Below are 17,994 nucleotides of genomic sequence, written 5' to 3'. Positions count from 1 at the left end.
TATACTAATACTAGAGACAATAGCCGTCTGATGGGAGACATGATGCCAATTCGAAAAGTAGGCGCTGTTTTTGAGTCCTACGCGCAAGCAATTCTAGGTTACCTAGATATAGACATTGAGAACTGACCCGCGTAATCCATCATATTCATACGTTTTAGTGTTCCCATACTTGCAGCGGCATAGTAACATCGATGTGACCCGGGGGGTAAAACAAATCCACGGTGATCTAATATTCGGATCATAGCTCGAATTCACTGAAGGGAATCTTGAGTTTCAAAAACCCGTACCGTATAGGATACCATTGCACGGCCAGTAATCATCATCATCAACGGCGCAACAACCGGTATCCGGTCTAGGCCTGCCTTAATAAAGAACTCCAGACTCCCCGGTTTTGCGTCGAGGTCCACCAATTCGATATCCCTAAGAGCTGTCTGACGTCCTGACCTAAACCATCGCTCCATCTTAGGCAGGGTCTGCCTCGTCTTCTTTTTCTACCATAGATATTGCCCTTATAGACTTTCCGGGCTGCGTCATCCTCATCCATACGGATTAAGTGACCCACCCACCGTAATCTGTTGAGCCGGATTGCACAACTAGACGGTCATGGTATCGCTCTAAGATTTCGTGGTTATCTAGGCTACGGAATCGCCCATCCTTATGTAGGGAATCAAAAATTCTTCGGTGGTTGCTTCTCCCGAACGCGGCCAAGACTTCGCAATTTTTTGCTAAGAACCCAGGTTTCCGAGGAATACATAAGGACTGGCAAGATCATTGTCTTGTACAGTAAGAGCTTTGACTCTATGGGGAGACGTTTCGAGCGAAACAGTTTTTGTAAGCTGAATAGGCTGCAATAGGCTATATTGCAACCGTGCGCGGATTTCATCACCGTAGCTGTTATCGGTTGTGATTTTCGACCCTAGATAGGAAAAATTTTTAACGGTCTCAAAATTGTAGTCTCTTATCTCTTTGTGATTGCCAGTAATGGATACCATAATATTGATAGGAGTGCTTTTATAGAATTTGTTTCCGTTGACATTGTTAAAACAGGTCTTTGGCTGACTGGCGAGGGTAGTGTTCATTTTGTTTTAAACTTGAGATCAGACTTTCTAGAATAATCGCTTCAGTCAACCATCTTGCCTTACTTAACATACGAAACCAATTTACCTTTGCCGCAAATTCTGTTGTGCCAGTGGAGTAAAGTTTCGTACCTCTCCCTCCAGTATTACTTTCGTGTTCGTTTTTAGGGTCCATATTTGGCAAATGATTTTTTTATAGAAGTCTTTGCAACTCTGCCTCTATGCATTCTTGACTCTTTAGATTTGATTCTAGGCTACTTCCTTTTGATTGCATTCCCTTCCTCCCTTGAGGCCAACTGAATGAGATGTTGAGCAGCGAAATGCTGCATACACTTAAAACTCATTCGGCCACCCCATATTTGAACCATCTTTCAGGCCGAGGTTCAAGTATAGGAGCGGCCTCACACTACCAGGAATTATTCGCGTATTTAATCTTTTGATTTTTATAAAACGATAAACTAAAAATTTTCCGATTAGCAATCGCCAATCAATTCCAACGTTCTTCGTTTTGTTTGAATAGCAAATCCCCTACAAATATGTACTCAATATTATTCTACAAAGTTTGCGCAGAGTTATAATTACAATCGCATAGAACTCTTTTTATATACAAATATAGATGTTGATAATTTCTTCCTGGGAGCGAAGATTCTGATAAGAAAATTTCACTTTACAATCTTAGTCGTAATAAAATCGTAACCTAATTCTTTCGGAGATAATGCCTGAACAGACTCAGCATATTTTCTCTGAGCACATCTTTTCGTTCACTAATTAGTCCATAATTATGCATATCACAAAGTATTAAATATTTGGTTGTGATAAGAATCTTAAGAAAAAAATGAAAAACAAATAAAACCAGCTTGTCGTTATCTAAAATCTAGCTAAAGAAAGTCCAAATATTGGGTTGGCTAAGAAGTATTCACGGTTTTTCAGAACAGATACATAGTTTTACGAGTTTCAAACGAATTTTGGCATTATTAGAGCTTAAGTTTTTTTAGTTTTTTAGTGCCGACGTCGCCACTATATACCGCTTGCTGGATTTGGATAAAGGTAGTACATCTCGGGTAGTCCTTTTAATATGTCAATGTCGTCAGTATAGACCAGTAGTTGGGTGGCCTTTGAAAGGATTGTGCCAAGTGCGGGCATCGCAGATCACCTTTTCTACGGCCAGGTTGAAAAAGATGCATAAGAGGACATCCCCTTGCTTTCATCTGGTGTCGCACATTGGTCAGGGTCAGCCTAGTCATCAATTTCGTCTGATCTGTTGCTAATTTCCCCGGAGTTAAGCCTCTTCAGTATGGACTTATGATGCTCTGGGTGTATTCAACTATCCAGCTTGGCAGGATAGCGGGGAATATCTTATAGATGCTCCCCAACAAGATGATATCCCTGTAATTGCTGCATGATATCCCCCTTTTTATGTACGGAACACAAAACGCCTGGTTGCGAATCGTTAGGTATTGATTCCTATCCCAAATCGTGAGCATCAGCTGATGAACTACTTAATGTAGTTGATCGTTTCCATATTTAACCAGTTCAGTTCCTGACGATTTATGATTTTTAAGCAGATGGATTGCACGAACTCTTTCTTTTATGGTTGGTAATGGCAGCATTCGCCCTCGTCTTCAGTTGGCGTTCATCAATATACTCAACCCAACGTTTCAATATGTACTACGACTTCTGACTCGACACGAAGCCGGGATGTCTGGAGTTCCTTACTAAGATAGGGCTAAACCGGATGACGGTTGTCGTGAATTGGTGATGATGTTTTGAGAAATTACATCTTGCTCTTTGATGCGGTTTAAGGAGATCACATCAGGGGTATCGCATGGGTCTATTGTAGGGTTCTAGCCTTGCGTTGGAAAACATCGAGGTAGTCATCCTTCCTTACAAGAGAATCCCAAACTTCGGTCCCGTGGCGACCGGGGGGACGATCGTAGAGTCAAAACCAATGGTTAAGTACCTTGGATTAATACTCAATTGAAATATGAACTTCTTTGAGCAAATCCAGCTTCCAGTTACTGTACTACATCAAAGGCTATTATGGTGATCATGGGGTGCCTCCATCGTCGTAATTACTAAAAAACACAAGACCATCTATAAGCACAAGAGGAAGAACAACTCAAAAGAGGGGGCCATGGTGAGGAACAATGACATACTCAGAATGAGTGGTTCCTCTTTTGGGAAAATGAATCGAGAGCCGGATGGATTATGCCATTCATCAAATATTTAGCTTCATGGCTGCATTGGACTGGAAAAATACGACGGTTTCTTTATTCGCTTGTGCTTTTATTTAAGTTTGCATATACCGATATGGTGAGATTGATTACCTGTTTCGACACCTGGACAAAATCAGTAAAACAAGTTATCCAGACGCGTTATGCGATGAGTCGGCGGACGGCGTCGAGCAAAAGGCTTGCTCGGCCTCGTCTCATATAATGTGGAATAGGATTAGCTAGCATTGTCAAGTGTATGTTAAGGAACGCCGACAAATATAGCAGCATCAAGCCTCCTCTATAAGTTCGCATTATACGGTTTAAACTATTAAATCAGCTAGTTTTGGAATCAATCCACATTTGACAAAGAATGTGTGGATAGGACATACTAATTTTTTTGGAAAACAATTGTTATTAACCTGCGGGAATTTTTTCCGCCCTCTCTCATTTTTCTGGCCTAGTGGGCTAGTGTTTCAACTTTTGACTGTTTTTTGTTCGTGTTGGCATCTTCCTTGCATTCTTTTACTGTTTAGTTATGGTCGAACTTTCACTCCCATAGTATTACATAACAGGACTGTTGATCATTTAGTAAAAGTGCAAGTTTACCTTCTTTAACATGTATTTGGACTCCACAATGTGGAGATTCGACTGGAATACTTTAATTGCCAGGTGGATTCTTGCTTTGTTTGCATTATAACCTTCGTTTTATCTGCAATTACTTAAGCCAACATCTTTCAAACTGGTAATTGATGAGTTTCTTGAGCGTCGTCTCTCAGCCTCGTTGACCTGCGTTCGAATTTCAGTCTACATGGACTGTTGTCATCATGCTGTCGTCTTTTTAACCCGGTTCCAATGATAAGTCGGTCAGTCAACATAGTCTGAACTAATTTTGCCGGTATGAAGAATTGCAGCATTATTTAATACAGCGCTGAAAGGGCAATACTGACGTAAGCCTATTTGAAGTCTGGAAATCTTTGGTAGACTCAAATATTATTCTACCGGCTTTGGTGCATCACCGACAGGACAGTAAATGTTTGCCCTGTTGGAGATAGCCTAGCTTTAAAACCACCTGATATTCGTCAATCACATTTTCAGCCCAGGGTCTGAGTTTATTGCTTCGTCAGGCCAGCATAAAGCCAATCCTTTCCTTTGTATAAAGTCTCTGCTAGTTGTGGTCAGGCATAGTTTGTGTTCAGCCATGTTCTTAATTATGTCTTTGATTTTTCGCCAATTGTCGTTAATGCATTCAGCTTAAATATCATGTACTTCCCTTTCCAGAGATAATATATGAGTCTGCGTTATTGGTTTATTCTGAAGTCTATCGGGGTTTAATTTTGAGAGAGCTGGCTTGTTTCATGAGATGTAGACATGCAACATCGTTTGGTAATTTTCATTGAGTAATGATCCGAATCAAAGATAGCGCCTGTGGACATCAACAATGATAGTAGCCCATCGAGCCTTTTTGTAAATGTTACCCAATCAGCAACCATATTTCTGCTGAAAGAAATCAACGAGGTTGTGTCTGTTCTGTCTTTGTTCTTTTCATGAGGACTTTTCGTTGTACATTCTTTCCTCTCTTCATTCTTTTCACGCTGGTCTGTGGAGCGGTCGTACGTTCTAGGTTCCAGTACAATAATCCGAGTTCTGTTATTAAGTTCATTGTCGTTGGGTCAACCCAATCTTGAGTATTGCATCAGGTCCCTCCGCAATTAGTTTTTCATGGTGCCGAGTTACTGGCCCATCGGCAAATTCTCACCTTAGGCGATCAAATCAATATTATGTTCAAGCTCTTTAATGAAAAGGCGAAATCATACTACGTGAAGTAATCATAGTTATACCGAGCTTCCCCTTATACATTCTTCATCACTGCCCCAAATTTACTGTTACTGAGGATGGTGTTAAATATGTTTCATTAAAACACTTCTTTTACCTATGTTTTCTATTAACTGTAGATATTGTAAATCTTTATTTCAATTTAACCATTGAAAACAATTTTTTAATAGCAAGTCAAGATGGACGCGTGGCGCGCTTTTTTTCTGGTTGCATTTCTTCGAAGGGAGACCCTCTTGATCGTGCCTCCGATGTCAGGGCTAAAATTGTGTGAGTCTTGTTTGTGGACTTCTAAGGGACTCTCGTACATGCGTGCCGGAGTCGAATCCCTAGGCACATCGCCCACTTTTTCTGTGTGGAGCACATATTCTAATTCAGTTGTGTTAAGGCTAACCTTATGTCGCGTACAGGGTCGCTGGTGAGTTTTGTTTTCTTGCTATTCGGAGGCCAAGTAGAGCAAGTGGTGGAACCTGTGACCAAAGAGTGTCGTCTTAGGCCAATATAGTGGCTTTCGGCGTCCCATTGGGCTGCAGGTGATACGCGGTTTGCGTTACTCCGAGAAATGGAGCAACTCGAATTGCATTCCATGGTCGGTGATTATAACTGCCAGCAACTCTCGACCGGGTCCTCAGTACAAGATTGTGCAGAAGTGTTGCCGGAAAAAGCGTCCGCCACTGCGTAATCTTTTTCAGATATATTCAACATGGAAATAAATAAATAAAAATATAAATAAAATTCAGGTGTTGAAGTTAGCGAGAGAACGCTTTGTCGGGCTTCTGTTTCAAGGCAAAGGTGAATGGCTTATGGTCCATGAACACTGTAACCGACGTGGCTTCAAGGGAAAGCCTGCATGTGACTCACGTTCGTAAGTGCTGTAGTCCGTTGACCGGAATTCAGTTGCGCAACGGCTACTGGATTGATTTTACTTTTTGGCGAAGAGCACGGCGATGGTTGAGTAACTGACGAATACGGCTAGGGTTGGATCTTGCTGAAGTGTAGGTTTCACCAGCTCCTGATTGGCGCTCTCAAACGCCTGGACCGCCTCTGCGAACCACATAATCAATTTCTTCGGTCCAGACAAGTAAACGTTAAGGATCGATTGCTGATGGATGACCTTGGGCAAGAACCCACGGTTAAAGTTTAACATCCCCAAGAACCTTTTCAGATTCTTAACTGTTTTCGGAAGCGGGAAGCTCAAATTCGCTTGTACTTTGATAAGATCTGTTTGGATAGCTTGAGAGGTAATCAGTTGGTCAAGAAACTTCACCTGCGATTGCCAGAATTTGCCTTTCTCAACGTTGAGTGCTAGACTGGCCTCAAAGAAACGTTGAAAAATGTACTCGAGATAACCGTAATGCTCGGGGTTAGAACATTCTCCAAATAGACGAAGCTAAATTGGAGGTTTCGCCGCACAGAGCCAATGAATCTCTGAAAGGTATGCATCGCATTGCACAGTCTAAAAGTCATCCCAGTTAACTCGAAAAATCCGAAAAGCGTACATACTGCCTTTTTTGGAATGCGTTCGGGAACTACAGAAATTTGGGGATATGTCTTGACTAAGTCCAAGGTGGAGAAAATGTGGCAGTTTTTGACAACGGGCGCCAAAGCGTGGATTAGTGAAATTGAGTATTAGTCTGGAATCGTCTGGGTTGTCTGTAATCGCCACAGAGTCTCCATTTACCATTGGGTGTAGGGACCATACGAACTGGCGAAGACCAACAGCTGCCTGAAGATCTGCAAATACCTGCTTAAGAAGTTCTTGGAACTTTTTCCGCATAACCTTAGAAAAGATAGGGGGAGTACCATCCTAAATTGGTTCAGAGAGACTATGCTCAGTAGTGATGTTACGGTATTTTGGAAGAACTGCGAACTCTTCGAAAGAAGAAAGGTTGTTGGGGGTGCAAGGTGATATTTTTTCAACTAGCAACGTAGTGGCATAGGAAGTCTGCCTTCAAAATGGAAGTACTGATATCCGCGATAAGAAAGCGTTAAGGAAACGTCCGTCGACGACCTAGACTTATATCTACCTGCCTGTAGCCATACCTGCGGAGGAACGAGGAATTTACTGCAGTAACTTTTAACAATGCCACTGCCAGCTAGAGTTGAACCACCTGGTTGGACGTGTTACGAGAAACCTCGCCAGCTACGAGTCGTGCGTGGACCTGTTTGTTCTCCGGAAGTCTCTGGAGCCACAAAGACTGGAGCGCTGGACTTGTGCCACCCAAGTGTTTGATTGCGTGAAGAAGCTGGCTTGGCTAACGAACAGTCACCAAGCGTTAGCTCGGTCAATGATTTAGTTTGGCCGTCTCATATACTGGCAGTCGCTTAACGAATGCTCCTTCAGCCTCCGGTATGTCGGAAACAAGCTCAATTGTCTCCTCATCTAGCCCGACAAATAAAAATTAAATCATGTAGGGTTCATTATGATGCCAGCTAAAGCAAATTGCGCCTCGAGCTGGCGACCCATCCTGTCAGGTTACCATGCCGAATTACGGGTGCCCGTTCTGCCATGATAGTTATTCTGTCCGTGGACAACCTAAGGCAAAGTGAAGCAACCCGCAAGGACAACCGACACACGAAGGACATCTCAACTATTATAACATTAAAGACTTTTCCTTCGGCACTTTGCACGTTTGAGGAGCCCTTTATCATCGATGGTTGCATTTCACTTCCACCCAATTGTGTCTGGCGGCATGGAAGCCTTAATGCGCTCCGGAAAACTTTTTTGGAAGCCGCACATAGTCAGTCACTCGCATACTCGTCACTTTCGCTTTCGATTCTTCTAAATCCAGGGGTTTTCCTTCTAGACAGAGGCAGTCATACGTTTCCGGAGCATCGAACAAATCTCCGGACAAAGGAAAGATAAAACGTGTCCGCAAGCCTCAGTATCACGGGGGATCCCCAATGTAGTTATTGTAAATCTTTATTTCAATTCAACTATTTCCTAAATTAGATTTCATTGGATGTTCATCTTCCAGTGACTCCAGACTTCCACTTTCACTCCTCATTTCCACTGACTCTTTCCAGAGCATTTACAAGTCCAAAGCTCCCAGCTTACGAGGTTATCACTGATCAAAGGTATTGCCTTTCGTATCCTTCAATGCGACCAGTGTTCTCATCGAGACATTTTAACCTAGACGAGAAAAAGAGTTTCGCAAAACAAGCCTTAGGATTGTTCTCCGAAATTAATTCGGTGGGAAATTAATGTAAAAAAATGTTTAAATTATAAGAGATCTTGACGCATTGGTACAAAAAGTTGAGGAAAGTTCATTTTTTGTGTTCCTATTTGAACTTCATTGCACATTCAAATTGGGAAATTATTTTCATGCCAACCCAATCTATCAACAGATAACGAACTGGAATAGAGCCAACGATTATGATGTAAAGCCAAATATAAACTGGAAAAAATGGGTGTATATTTTTCAAATTGTTTCCCCGGACTTCTAGGATAGATGTTGTCACCAAGATCCATATCTATCGTCGATATGAATTTCCCATGAAAATAGATTGAATTTTAAAATTCCTTTCGTTTGGGTAATAACTTAAAAGAGGCGAGTGCATCGAGGATTTTCGATTGCTTGGCTTAGGCGATGCTGCTTGAATTCTAATAAGTCGGGCAGGTAAAACCTTAGGTGAAATGAGAGGCAATAATTGAAGGTTCGACTGGTGTCCGCCATAGTCGAGTCCAGTATTGAGTTTTCCATGAAGTGAAAGGGTCAAAATGGAGTATCTTGATTATTCGATTGAATAGAATGAGATCGAGTAAGATTAATTTTAATTAGGTGTTGGATTATCAGAACACGACAACCACTTGATGACCTTTCTTTTTGTAAGCAACATTAAAACATAATTTAAGGGTTTCGTTTCTTATTTTAAATATTTATCAAAAAATACATTAGTATGCCGTAAATGAGCAGAAAATGCACACTCGAAGGAGATTTGACCAGTTCTATCCATATTTAAACAACAAATATGTTTTACGACGATAAGAACGTCATGTTTACATCAATCGAAACCAACATCCATCCCACATCAAACAAACCCCATTTAAGGGTTCTTCCATTAATGCCAACAACTAACCAAATCACTTTTCCTCTTATCATTTCAGCGAGCGCCGCTAATCCGGATGCCGATCAAAAAGGACCGATTTTCCTCAAGGAACCAACAAACAGAATTGATTTCTCCAACTCGACCGGGGCTGAAGTTGAATGTCGCGCCAGTGGAAATCCCCCGCCTGAAATCATTTGGATTCGAAGCGACGGAACAGCGGTGGGTGATGTTCCCGGACTCAGACAAGTTTCATCGAATGGAAATTTGGTTTTCCCACCCTTCCGTGCTGAGGATTATCGTCAAGAGGTTCACGCGCAAGTGTATGCATGCCTGGCAAGAAATCAATTTGGCACCATTATCTCCCGGGATGTTAACGTACGAGCAGGTGAGTCGGAAATGTTCTAGAGAGAGGGACGAGAAAGTGAAAGTGAGAACTTGAGAAATGCTAACGCGTGGAAATGGAAAATTCACGGTTGTAGGTTCTCATAATGCGGAATAAATCTATTTCATGCTGCTAAATGAAGTTCATAGTAATATTGATTTTAAAATCAACTGAAATTTAAGATTTAAGAGTGCAGTGAGAAACAATATCAGTTCGTGCCGTTATCATCGTATCTAATCCTATTTAATAACATTTCAAATATCAGAAAAATCAATTTTCCATTTCCACAAAGCAGCAAAGTTTATTCAAGTAGAAATTTTCAGGGTACAGGAGAAATCACTGAGGATTTCCAAGATGTCACGTCTGGATTCTTCTCAGACTTTCCTCTTCGATCGAATTTTGAGGAGACCGTTTTTGTCTTTTCCACTTAGTTTTCAGTCTAAGGATTTCGGTCTAAAGTTTGTTGGACTAAGATGGAATGTAGTGATTCCTTACTTAGGAGTGTCCATGATTTCTTGTCCATGGAAACGTGTCCCCACTTACTTTATTATGGTCTTTCGTCGTTGCTTCCCTTTGGTTGGTCGGATTTCTAATGCTTCTTCTCTCTTTATTTGTTGTTAGTTCATGAACGTGAATGAAAATTGTCCTCAGGGTAAATTGCTTGTGTTTTCTGTGTGGTTTATTGGCTGTGGGTTATCAAGTTACAAATTAATATGAACCAAGTTTTGGTAATAAAATATTAAACCACGAACATGTGAACATATAGGGTATCAATTATTAACGAGGGTTCCATTCTAAGAAGTACCAGACATGTTGGTTTTTGAATAGCATTCTATTATATATATATATTTTAGGCAGTTTGCATATGTGCATAGGGCGTCCCGAAAATGGTTTTTAATGATTGATTCTAAGTTTTAGTTTCATATCTTCAGTGAATCTTTTTTTTTTCAGATGAAAAAAGTAAGCATTAGAAATGTGTTCTGTATTCAAATTTTAACGAACATTTTAAATTACTTCCCAGAATTATTATATGTGAGACTTGAAAAGAAAAACTAAAATAATATCAATTTTATCCCTTCCGAGATAGTGCACCTTATTTAGATACATACGGTCTCCGCGCTTCTTCCAAACTTTAGAGTATATCTGCAGGTCATTTATCAGTATTATCGCAGAAAGCTAATGCACCTTCAGTGACTCTGCTTTTATATCACCAGTGTTAGCAAAACGCTGCCTTTTTATGCTTTTTTCAGTCCCAGGACTAGAAAAACGTCATATAAGGGCATGTTGGTCGCATACGGAGTGCTTAGGATCGCAGCTTTGGATTTTCTACAAAAAATAGTGACTTGGTAGTGGACTGCGTACGATTCACTATCACATGATGGAAACATTCGCAAATCTAGCTTTGCACTAGCTAGATGGTATGCATACATCACGGGGAACCCTTGTAATAAAGCCAGTGTGTAGAGAACCATGCTCTTCACCCCCAGTCGCTATTTTTGGATTTATAGTCCGCGAAAGTGGAATTATTATTATTCTGTTAAGGGAAAGTCGAACCGCGTCCTAGAAGAACTATTGTGCCCCTTCTACTGGTTATAGTGTACCTATTGATCGTAGTATCTCAAGCAGGCCTATAACCGTTAAGAACTTTAGTATGTTCCCTACTTCCAGATGTTTCAGCTTTGCATCTGGTATTAAGTGTTCTCCCAGATGTCTCAACCTACTTTGCGCAAGTGCCGGACACTCTCCCACGACGTATATAGAGGTTTCGTCCTCCTCCTCACAAAACCTGCAGGCAGTGTAGATATCCCTAGCTTCCCTAGGTGATAGTTCAGCCGACAATGACCAGTGAGAATTCCCACTATGATTCGGAGGTTCTTTTTGGTGAGGTTTAAGCAATCCTTTGTATTGGTTCGTATCCCCCAATAAACATCCTGGACTGCTCCATCCCTGGTAGGCCCGTCCAATATAGTCCCCTCAACCGTTTCTCTTCATTTCTTAGATTCATAGCCATGAAACCGTTTCCGATTCCACAGAAGGGTTCTGGCCCGTGTAAAGGCGTCCCTGCTCCCTTCTTGGCTAGTTCGTCTGCTGCCTCGTTGCCTTCCAACCCAGCATGGCCTGGTACCCAAAGTATCTAGACCTTGTTGGACGAGCCGAGTGTATTCAGTCTCTCAAGGCATTCCCATACCAGTTTAGAGTTCACCTGGTTGGACCTAAGTGCCTTGATCGCTGCTTGGCTATCGGTGAGAATAGCTATGTTCTGCCCCCTGTATTTCCTTTGCAGATTAAAGGCGGCGCATTTGTCTATGGCGTATCGCCTGGAATATGCTAGTGTACCTGCCCATTGGCTCAAGGTACATTTTCCTTACCAAGTAATCAGTTGCTGGTTTAAGCCGTATGTCGCAGCCACGATCTCCCAGTTTGCCTTGTTACTCCAACGTGTTTCAAACTTCTTATCGAAGTGAAACCTCGTTGTCATATTATTCCTCGGTATCAGTAATTCGGGATACCGCCAAGAAAGAATATCAATCTTCCTCCGATTTAGGCAGCTCCCCGCCTCACTCATACTACCGGCCATCCTGAATATTGATCTCCTTGCCTGCATCTGTATGTGCAGATGGAGAGGGGTTAATCCCTGAAGGACCTCCAGGGGCGCCATTGGGCATGTCCTCATTGCCCCACTGATACACACGCAAGCCAGCCTTTGGAGCTTATGTAATTCCCTGGCTTGTGTGCTGAGTTGGGTTCTTTCTGCCCAGATTACCGCTCCATAGGTAATCATTGGCCTTACTATTGCAGTATATATCCAAAGTAGTATCTTCGGGCTGCAACCCCATTTTTTTCCTGCTATGGATCTGCAAGTCATCAGAGCCCTCGTGGCTTTCCGACAAGTGTTTCCGACATGTGTCTTCCAGAGTAATTTTTGAAATTGGAAACATCCCATTATTCTGCGACAATGCCTCGATTGTATACTACGTTAACTTTAGGCGTTAAATGTTTGCACGTTCCTGGACTTATGGATAAATAGATGGATAACGGTGTTCTTTGCAAGATTAGATTACATAAGTTTGCAAGATTAGATTACAGGGTGTATTCCATCGCTAGGCTAGGAGAGGTAATTATTTGAGTTTCGAGTCTCGCATGGTTTTCACAACTGTGGCTTTACTAATTTCTAGTGTAGGCTTCGGTTCCACAAATGATCGGGATCCTTTTCTTGCAAATCAATCAACAGCTTTGTGCCCGCAATTTTAATGTTATTGTGTTTTCGGCTACCAGACCTTTTAAGTATTGCTGGTTTTCCATTACTAGTTTAGATCTTTGGGATGATGGGATAGCTTTTAATACTTCCTCCGCGGATTCTCTCTGTCACGAAGGTCTACAATATATGTTTCTGCAAGAGGCGATAATATGTCAACCTAAGGATTGTGACACATCGTGACTCATGTTCTCTCCACGTGACCTAACAAAAGCTCCAACTCCTATCTTAGATCAATTTGAATACCACAGTATGTGATTCCTGAGATAGCTACCAACCCAATAATCCCAACGCTTCCAAACTATCGTGGTTTCGACTTCCAACTAAAGGCTATATGCTGCAAACTTGGATTTACCAGGAGATTTTACTGTCCACACTATTCTTCTACCCTGTTGTACATCCATATACGGGCATTTGGTCTGTAGCGCCATGCGAGGTGGTGATTGAAATGTGTTTCAACTCTTTCCAGGGCTTTCTGAAACACCCGCACTTTTCTTCTAATCATGCGCACGAGTAACTGGTCTTTGCGCCGAATATGTCTTGTTTCGAAATAGTATCAAGTCAACCTACCCCGATGGTACACCGCAGAAAAGTGTTAGAGAAGACTTGGAATTTTTGAGTAATAGTACCTCAAAGAGAGATTCTTCCTCGATGTAGCACGTGCAGCCCCTCCCGAATAGAGGATGACAGATGCACTCTGAGTTCACGCTGTTAAAACTTTCTCAAAATTGATGAACGGGGCGGGGGGAGGGAGTGAAACGAGGATCTAAACTCCGTGCAATACAGGGTAATTCGGAGCCGAAACCAGAGTGCTCTCTACCAATTAAGCTTTCGAGGTGTTCTGCACTTTCGAATTATTGTAGCTATCATCTTTGCAGCGGTAGAGAGCACGCAGATATCCCTACAATTGTTCCACTCAAAAAGGGAGCTCTTCCTTTGAATCTTAACCATCATCCCCCTTTTCCGCTTTCTGGGAATTTTCTGAGTTCCTAGGATTTCCGTACGAGTTTAAGTAGCAAATTTGTCAAGCCCAGCTGCATTACTCCTTTTGAATGCATCGTTTGGGGAAAGGGTCCGTATCCGCATGTTATGGTGATTAGCCACTTCATTCAGAAGAGGAGGAATTTCAGCGGGTGTGACATCGTATCCGAGCAAATAAATATATTCTAATTTCCTTTTTGCCAAGCAGAATTTCAATGAAGAAGGTAGCAAGTGGCTGCAGCTCTTCAACTCTGGCACTTCCCGTAGAGCAGCATTCTGGAGACTTTCAATACCGCTGTTGAGAGATGTGCGTTGCAGCGTCGGATCATACCCTAGCCGAGTCATTGTGGACTTTTTGGTAGCAGTCAATTCGTGAAATTTGCAGTTTGGTAGCCCAGAAGTTTCTATCCCTTTTAGTCGCCTGAATAAGAAGCCGGACCACAAAAAGATTTGCCACGTGCAAACTATTGCGATACGATAAAATATGCGTAAATTACCCCTAGTTACAGCAATTTCTGCTTTCCTTGTTCTTTTTCTTCTTCAATCTTTGCTCGTTCAGAAAGGAGGTCGGTTTGTCTTGATTAGTTGCGCCATTTTTCGCGGTATAGACTTGATCTGGATCTCAATTAATTTCTACTTCACTCATTAGCGCAAGACGAAAAAGCATTTTTGACGGTTTCCCAGTGGCGCCCTATTTCTGATTCAAGATGTCGTGTTCACAGTAAGAAAAGTCGGTAATTGCTGAATAATAGCCGGCTCCTCAGAGTAGGTCGTATTGAACGGTTAAAGCGGTTAAAGATTTTTTACTTACGAACAGATGCTTAGTAATAAGCAACTGAAGTAATCATTAAATGATGATCCCAATTGCTGGGAATAGGCAAAGGCAACTCCTAAATGAACTACCAGCCCTGTTATTGATTTGATTGGACGTCGGCATGGTTGGTTGATGTAAATGTCTCCGAAATCATATCTCCACATCATATGTTCGAAAAAGTGCTGCCAGGACTCCCTAACGTGAGTGTTGTTGCGCATAGAAAGCATCTTTATCTTCTAGCCAGAAAGCTATGTCCGTGTGCAGGACCCAGTTGTACTGAAGTATTTTAGTTTTTTATTCGTATATCGCAATCTAAACAAGTTCCGAGCCATTTTGCCACTTTTCAGTGACGAATGTCTTGTTCCTCTTCGGCATTCTGTATTCTATTCAAGCAGATTCATTCTCTTCTCTCGTGCAGACAATGCACCTTACTTACCAGAAGGCTCATGGGAGCCATTCCATTCCTGCCTTTGCACATGTTCCTTGGCCTCAGGTTGTCCTGAAAGCGTCGCACACTCTTATTGTCATTATATCAGAAAGCCTGGAACTGGCTACAGGTTCTGCGCTCCTCTAACCTGCAAATTGGCTACATTCTTAACACGCTGGTATCATCAACGGCGCAACGGCGTCTTGATCTATCCGATCGCTCCATCTCAGGCAGGGTCTTCCTCGTCTTCTTTTTCTACCATAGATATTGTCCTTATAGACTTTCTGGGCTGGATCATCCTCATCCATATGGATTAAGTGACCCGCCCACCACAACCTATTGAACCGGATTTTATCCACAACCAGGCGCTCATGGTATCGCTCATAGATTTCGCCATTATGTAGGTTACGGAATCGTCCATCCTCATGTAGGGTACGATGAACCCTTTGGTGTAATTGGTCGTCTCCAAATTTAACGAATTCGGCTGTAATTCCATCGGCTCCTGGCGACTTATGATTTTTGAGCTGATGGTGTAACAGCGTTGCAAGAGATGCACTGGATAGGGATTGGTTTGCTAGAAAAGAGACACTACGCCGCCGAATTTTAACACCACCCACAATACCCTCTGACAATCAGGTGAAAGTGAATACTGAAGCCATTCACAACAAAGCCTTCCGTAACACCTATAGGGGGGAAATGGATGCCGCAATAGTCGGAGCTAACAGATGTTCTGGAGATGAAGTATCAACAAATGATCTTCACAACCACCTGAAGGGCGTTTTCATTAATACGGCCGAAAACATATTTGGCTCCAGTCGCAGAGAGTCGGAACGGTTAGTTCGACGATGAATGTAAGTTAGCGGTAACGGTAAGGAAAAATGCTGCCTAGCGAGGAATCTAGTAGGAAAAAGAAAAAAACCAAAGGAAGCGATTAAATTGTTCTCTAAATGCCGAATGAAAATGTTTGATTGTCCTATTATCGCTATTTCGAGGACCTGTTGTCTGATTTAACCTTCCGACTAAAATTCATTGAGGAAAAAGAGAACCGGTCCTCAAAATGTCGGTACATGGGTAATAAGATATTTTTATTCGGCATTTAAAGAACAATGTTTCTTTTCTTTTTGATTTTTTTTCCTACTATAATACGGGCCGAGCAAAACGACATACATAATAGTGGAGTCGGCCTCGTTGATCCGACCTTCCGGAAATATAGTTTCACCCCGTCACCATAGGCTTTCAGAAGTATCTAGGGTATTTCTGACTTATTTTTACCCAGTTTCACACAAAATTTGATTGCACAATGCTCCGCTTTCATTTCGAAGCTTAGATCCATCGCCAACTTTTTAGCGCGAAGCCCCCCTCCCAGCCAGTGTTGCGAACTACAAAAAAAATCATTCCGGGAACTTTTAGGGTAGACCCTGTAGACAACAGCAGGGGTTAGTGTCAATCACTATGCATTAGTAAGTTAGTCAATACTTCCTAGCACCAATATCATTCCTTCCACAGGCAAATTGAACAATAAATATAAAGATATCCAACTATCGAACGATAGTTACATCGCAATCTCACCGGTTGTTTCTTTCTTTTTTTCTTTTGGAGTCAGAAACTGCATTAACTCCATTTGAATCAAAATCTTCTCTCAACCAAGCACACACTTGCTTTGTCGAGTCATGTACTTCTAATTAATTAACTAAAATGTGCATCATTAAAATCTACATAAAGGAAACTATTTTAATACCAAAACAAAAATGAAACCTCATCATAACTTGCCTGGTATTAATCAAAGCATGAGTTCACGGAAAATCGTGGGGCAGGTCTAATCTTTTCAAATATCTAAGATTTTTCGCAGACGCGGCAATGGTGGAGTTCGTCTACTTACCTTACCCACTATGGAGAGCATACCATTAAAGTAATTAATGCGTCATCGTAAATTAGGTGAAAATTCATGCCAGAGATCGTATCATTGTGCTAATTCAATCATTAAACAAATAAGTTAAAGAGCATTAACATTTCGGAGTTAACTTTAGTGCGTAATATGTGTGAAGGTTAGCATGAACATTGTCTACGTAATTGGAGGCTGCTGTGTGAAATTACTTTGTCTTTGTTGAATATGATAAAATGCCGATTTTAGAACTCATATTTTAAATGATTTGTGTTAAGAGAACAATGGATTGGTCTGCTTTGACCTAAAGCTGCAATACCAGTCAATCAACCCTTTCACAAGCTACCCCTCCTTCTGCAAAGCAATTTTCATTCACGTTCACGATATACTTTATTGATTTTCTATTTCCATCCCTTGCTTCACGTATGTATCATAAACATATTTTTTTCCTCTTCGCCGTTGTGTCCCGCATCGCTGCAACTTCATGTGGTAACCAGTTGTGGCCCAATACTACGAGGCCGATGTAAACAAGGAACATGTAATTAGAGGCAACTCAGCGGTTATGAAGTGTCTGATTCCGTCATTTGTGGCAGATTTCGTTGAGGTGGTATCCTGGCACACAGATGACGATAACAACTACTTTCCAGGCCAAGACTATGGTTTGTGCGGATCGATATGATATTATAGAAGCGTGTATTTGCTTATTTTCTCCTTAAGGACCCTCGACAAGTTTCCTTTGGATGCAACCCTCCAGCATATCCTCTTAAATTATTTTTATGTTTTTCTCGCTTTTATAGTTAATTTCCTCTTTCTTTTCCATCATATTTTCTCAACTCGTTGCGGCTGGTTGCAGTTGTCGCCCAGTACTATGATGTGGATTTTCATAAGGCCTACGTAATTCGTGGAAACTCAGCAATCCTGAAATGTGAGATCCCATCGTTTGTTGCCGATTTCGTTCAAGTGGTTTCTTGGCATACTGACCAGGATGAGAGTTTTTTCCCGGACGGTGAATACGGTCCGTTTTCAGAGTATTATTGACTCAAGTGTTAGAACTTAAGTTGCCCCTAATTATCCGAGCTCCTG

At 41.7% G+C, this 17,994-nt stretch overlaps 1 protein-coding gene across 11 annotated transcripts in view; it reads left to right on the top strand.

Annotated features, from left to right (window-relative positions):
* The window catches only part of LOC119655711 (Down syndrome cell adhesion molecule-like protein Dscam2), a 411,078-nt gene that overhangs the window by 109,669 nt on the left and 283,415 nt on the right, over positions 1 to 17,994 (top strand). For 10 of the 11 annotated variants that reach the window (XM_038061733.1, XM_038061734.1, XM_038061735.1 and 7 more), the window contains exon 3: positions 9,228 to 9,554. In XM_038061733.1, coding sequence (XP_037917661.1) covers positions 9,228 to 9,554 — 327 coding nt within the window. Of the gene's footprint in view, positions 1 to 9,227; positions 9,555 to 17,764; positions 17,927 to 17,994 lie in introns of all 11 variants that reach the window. The other variant, XM_038061737.1, reaches the window with a different exon arrangement.

This window comes from Hermetia illucens, chromosome 4, assembly GCF_905115235.1.
Source record: "Hermetia illucens chromosome 4, iHerIll2.2.curated.20191125, whole genome shotgun sequence".
Classification (NCBI taxonomy): domain Eukaryota; kingdom Metazoa; phylum Arthropoda; class Insecta; order Diptera; family Stratiomyidae; genus Hermetia; species Hermetia illucens.
This window is presented reverse-complemented; position numbering and strand designations above follow the sequence as displayed.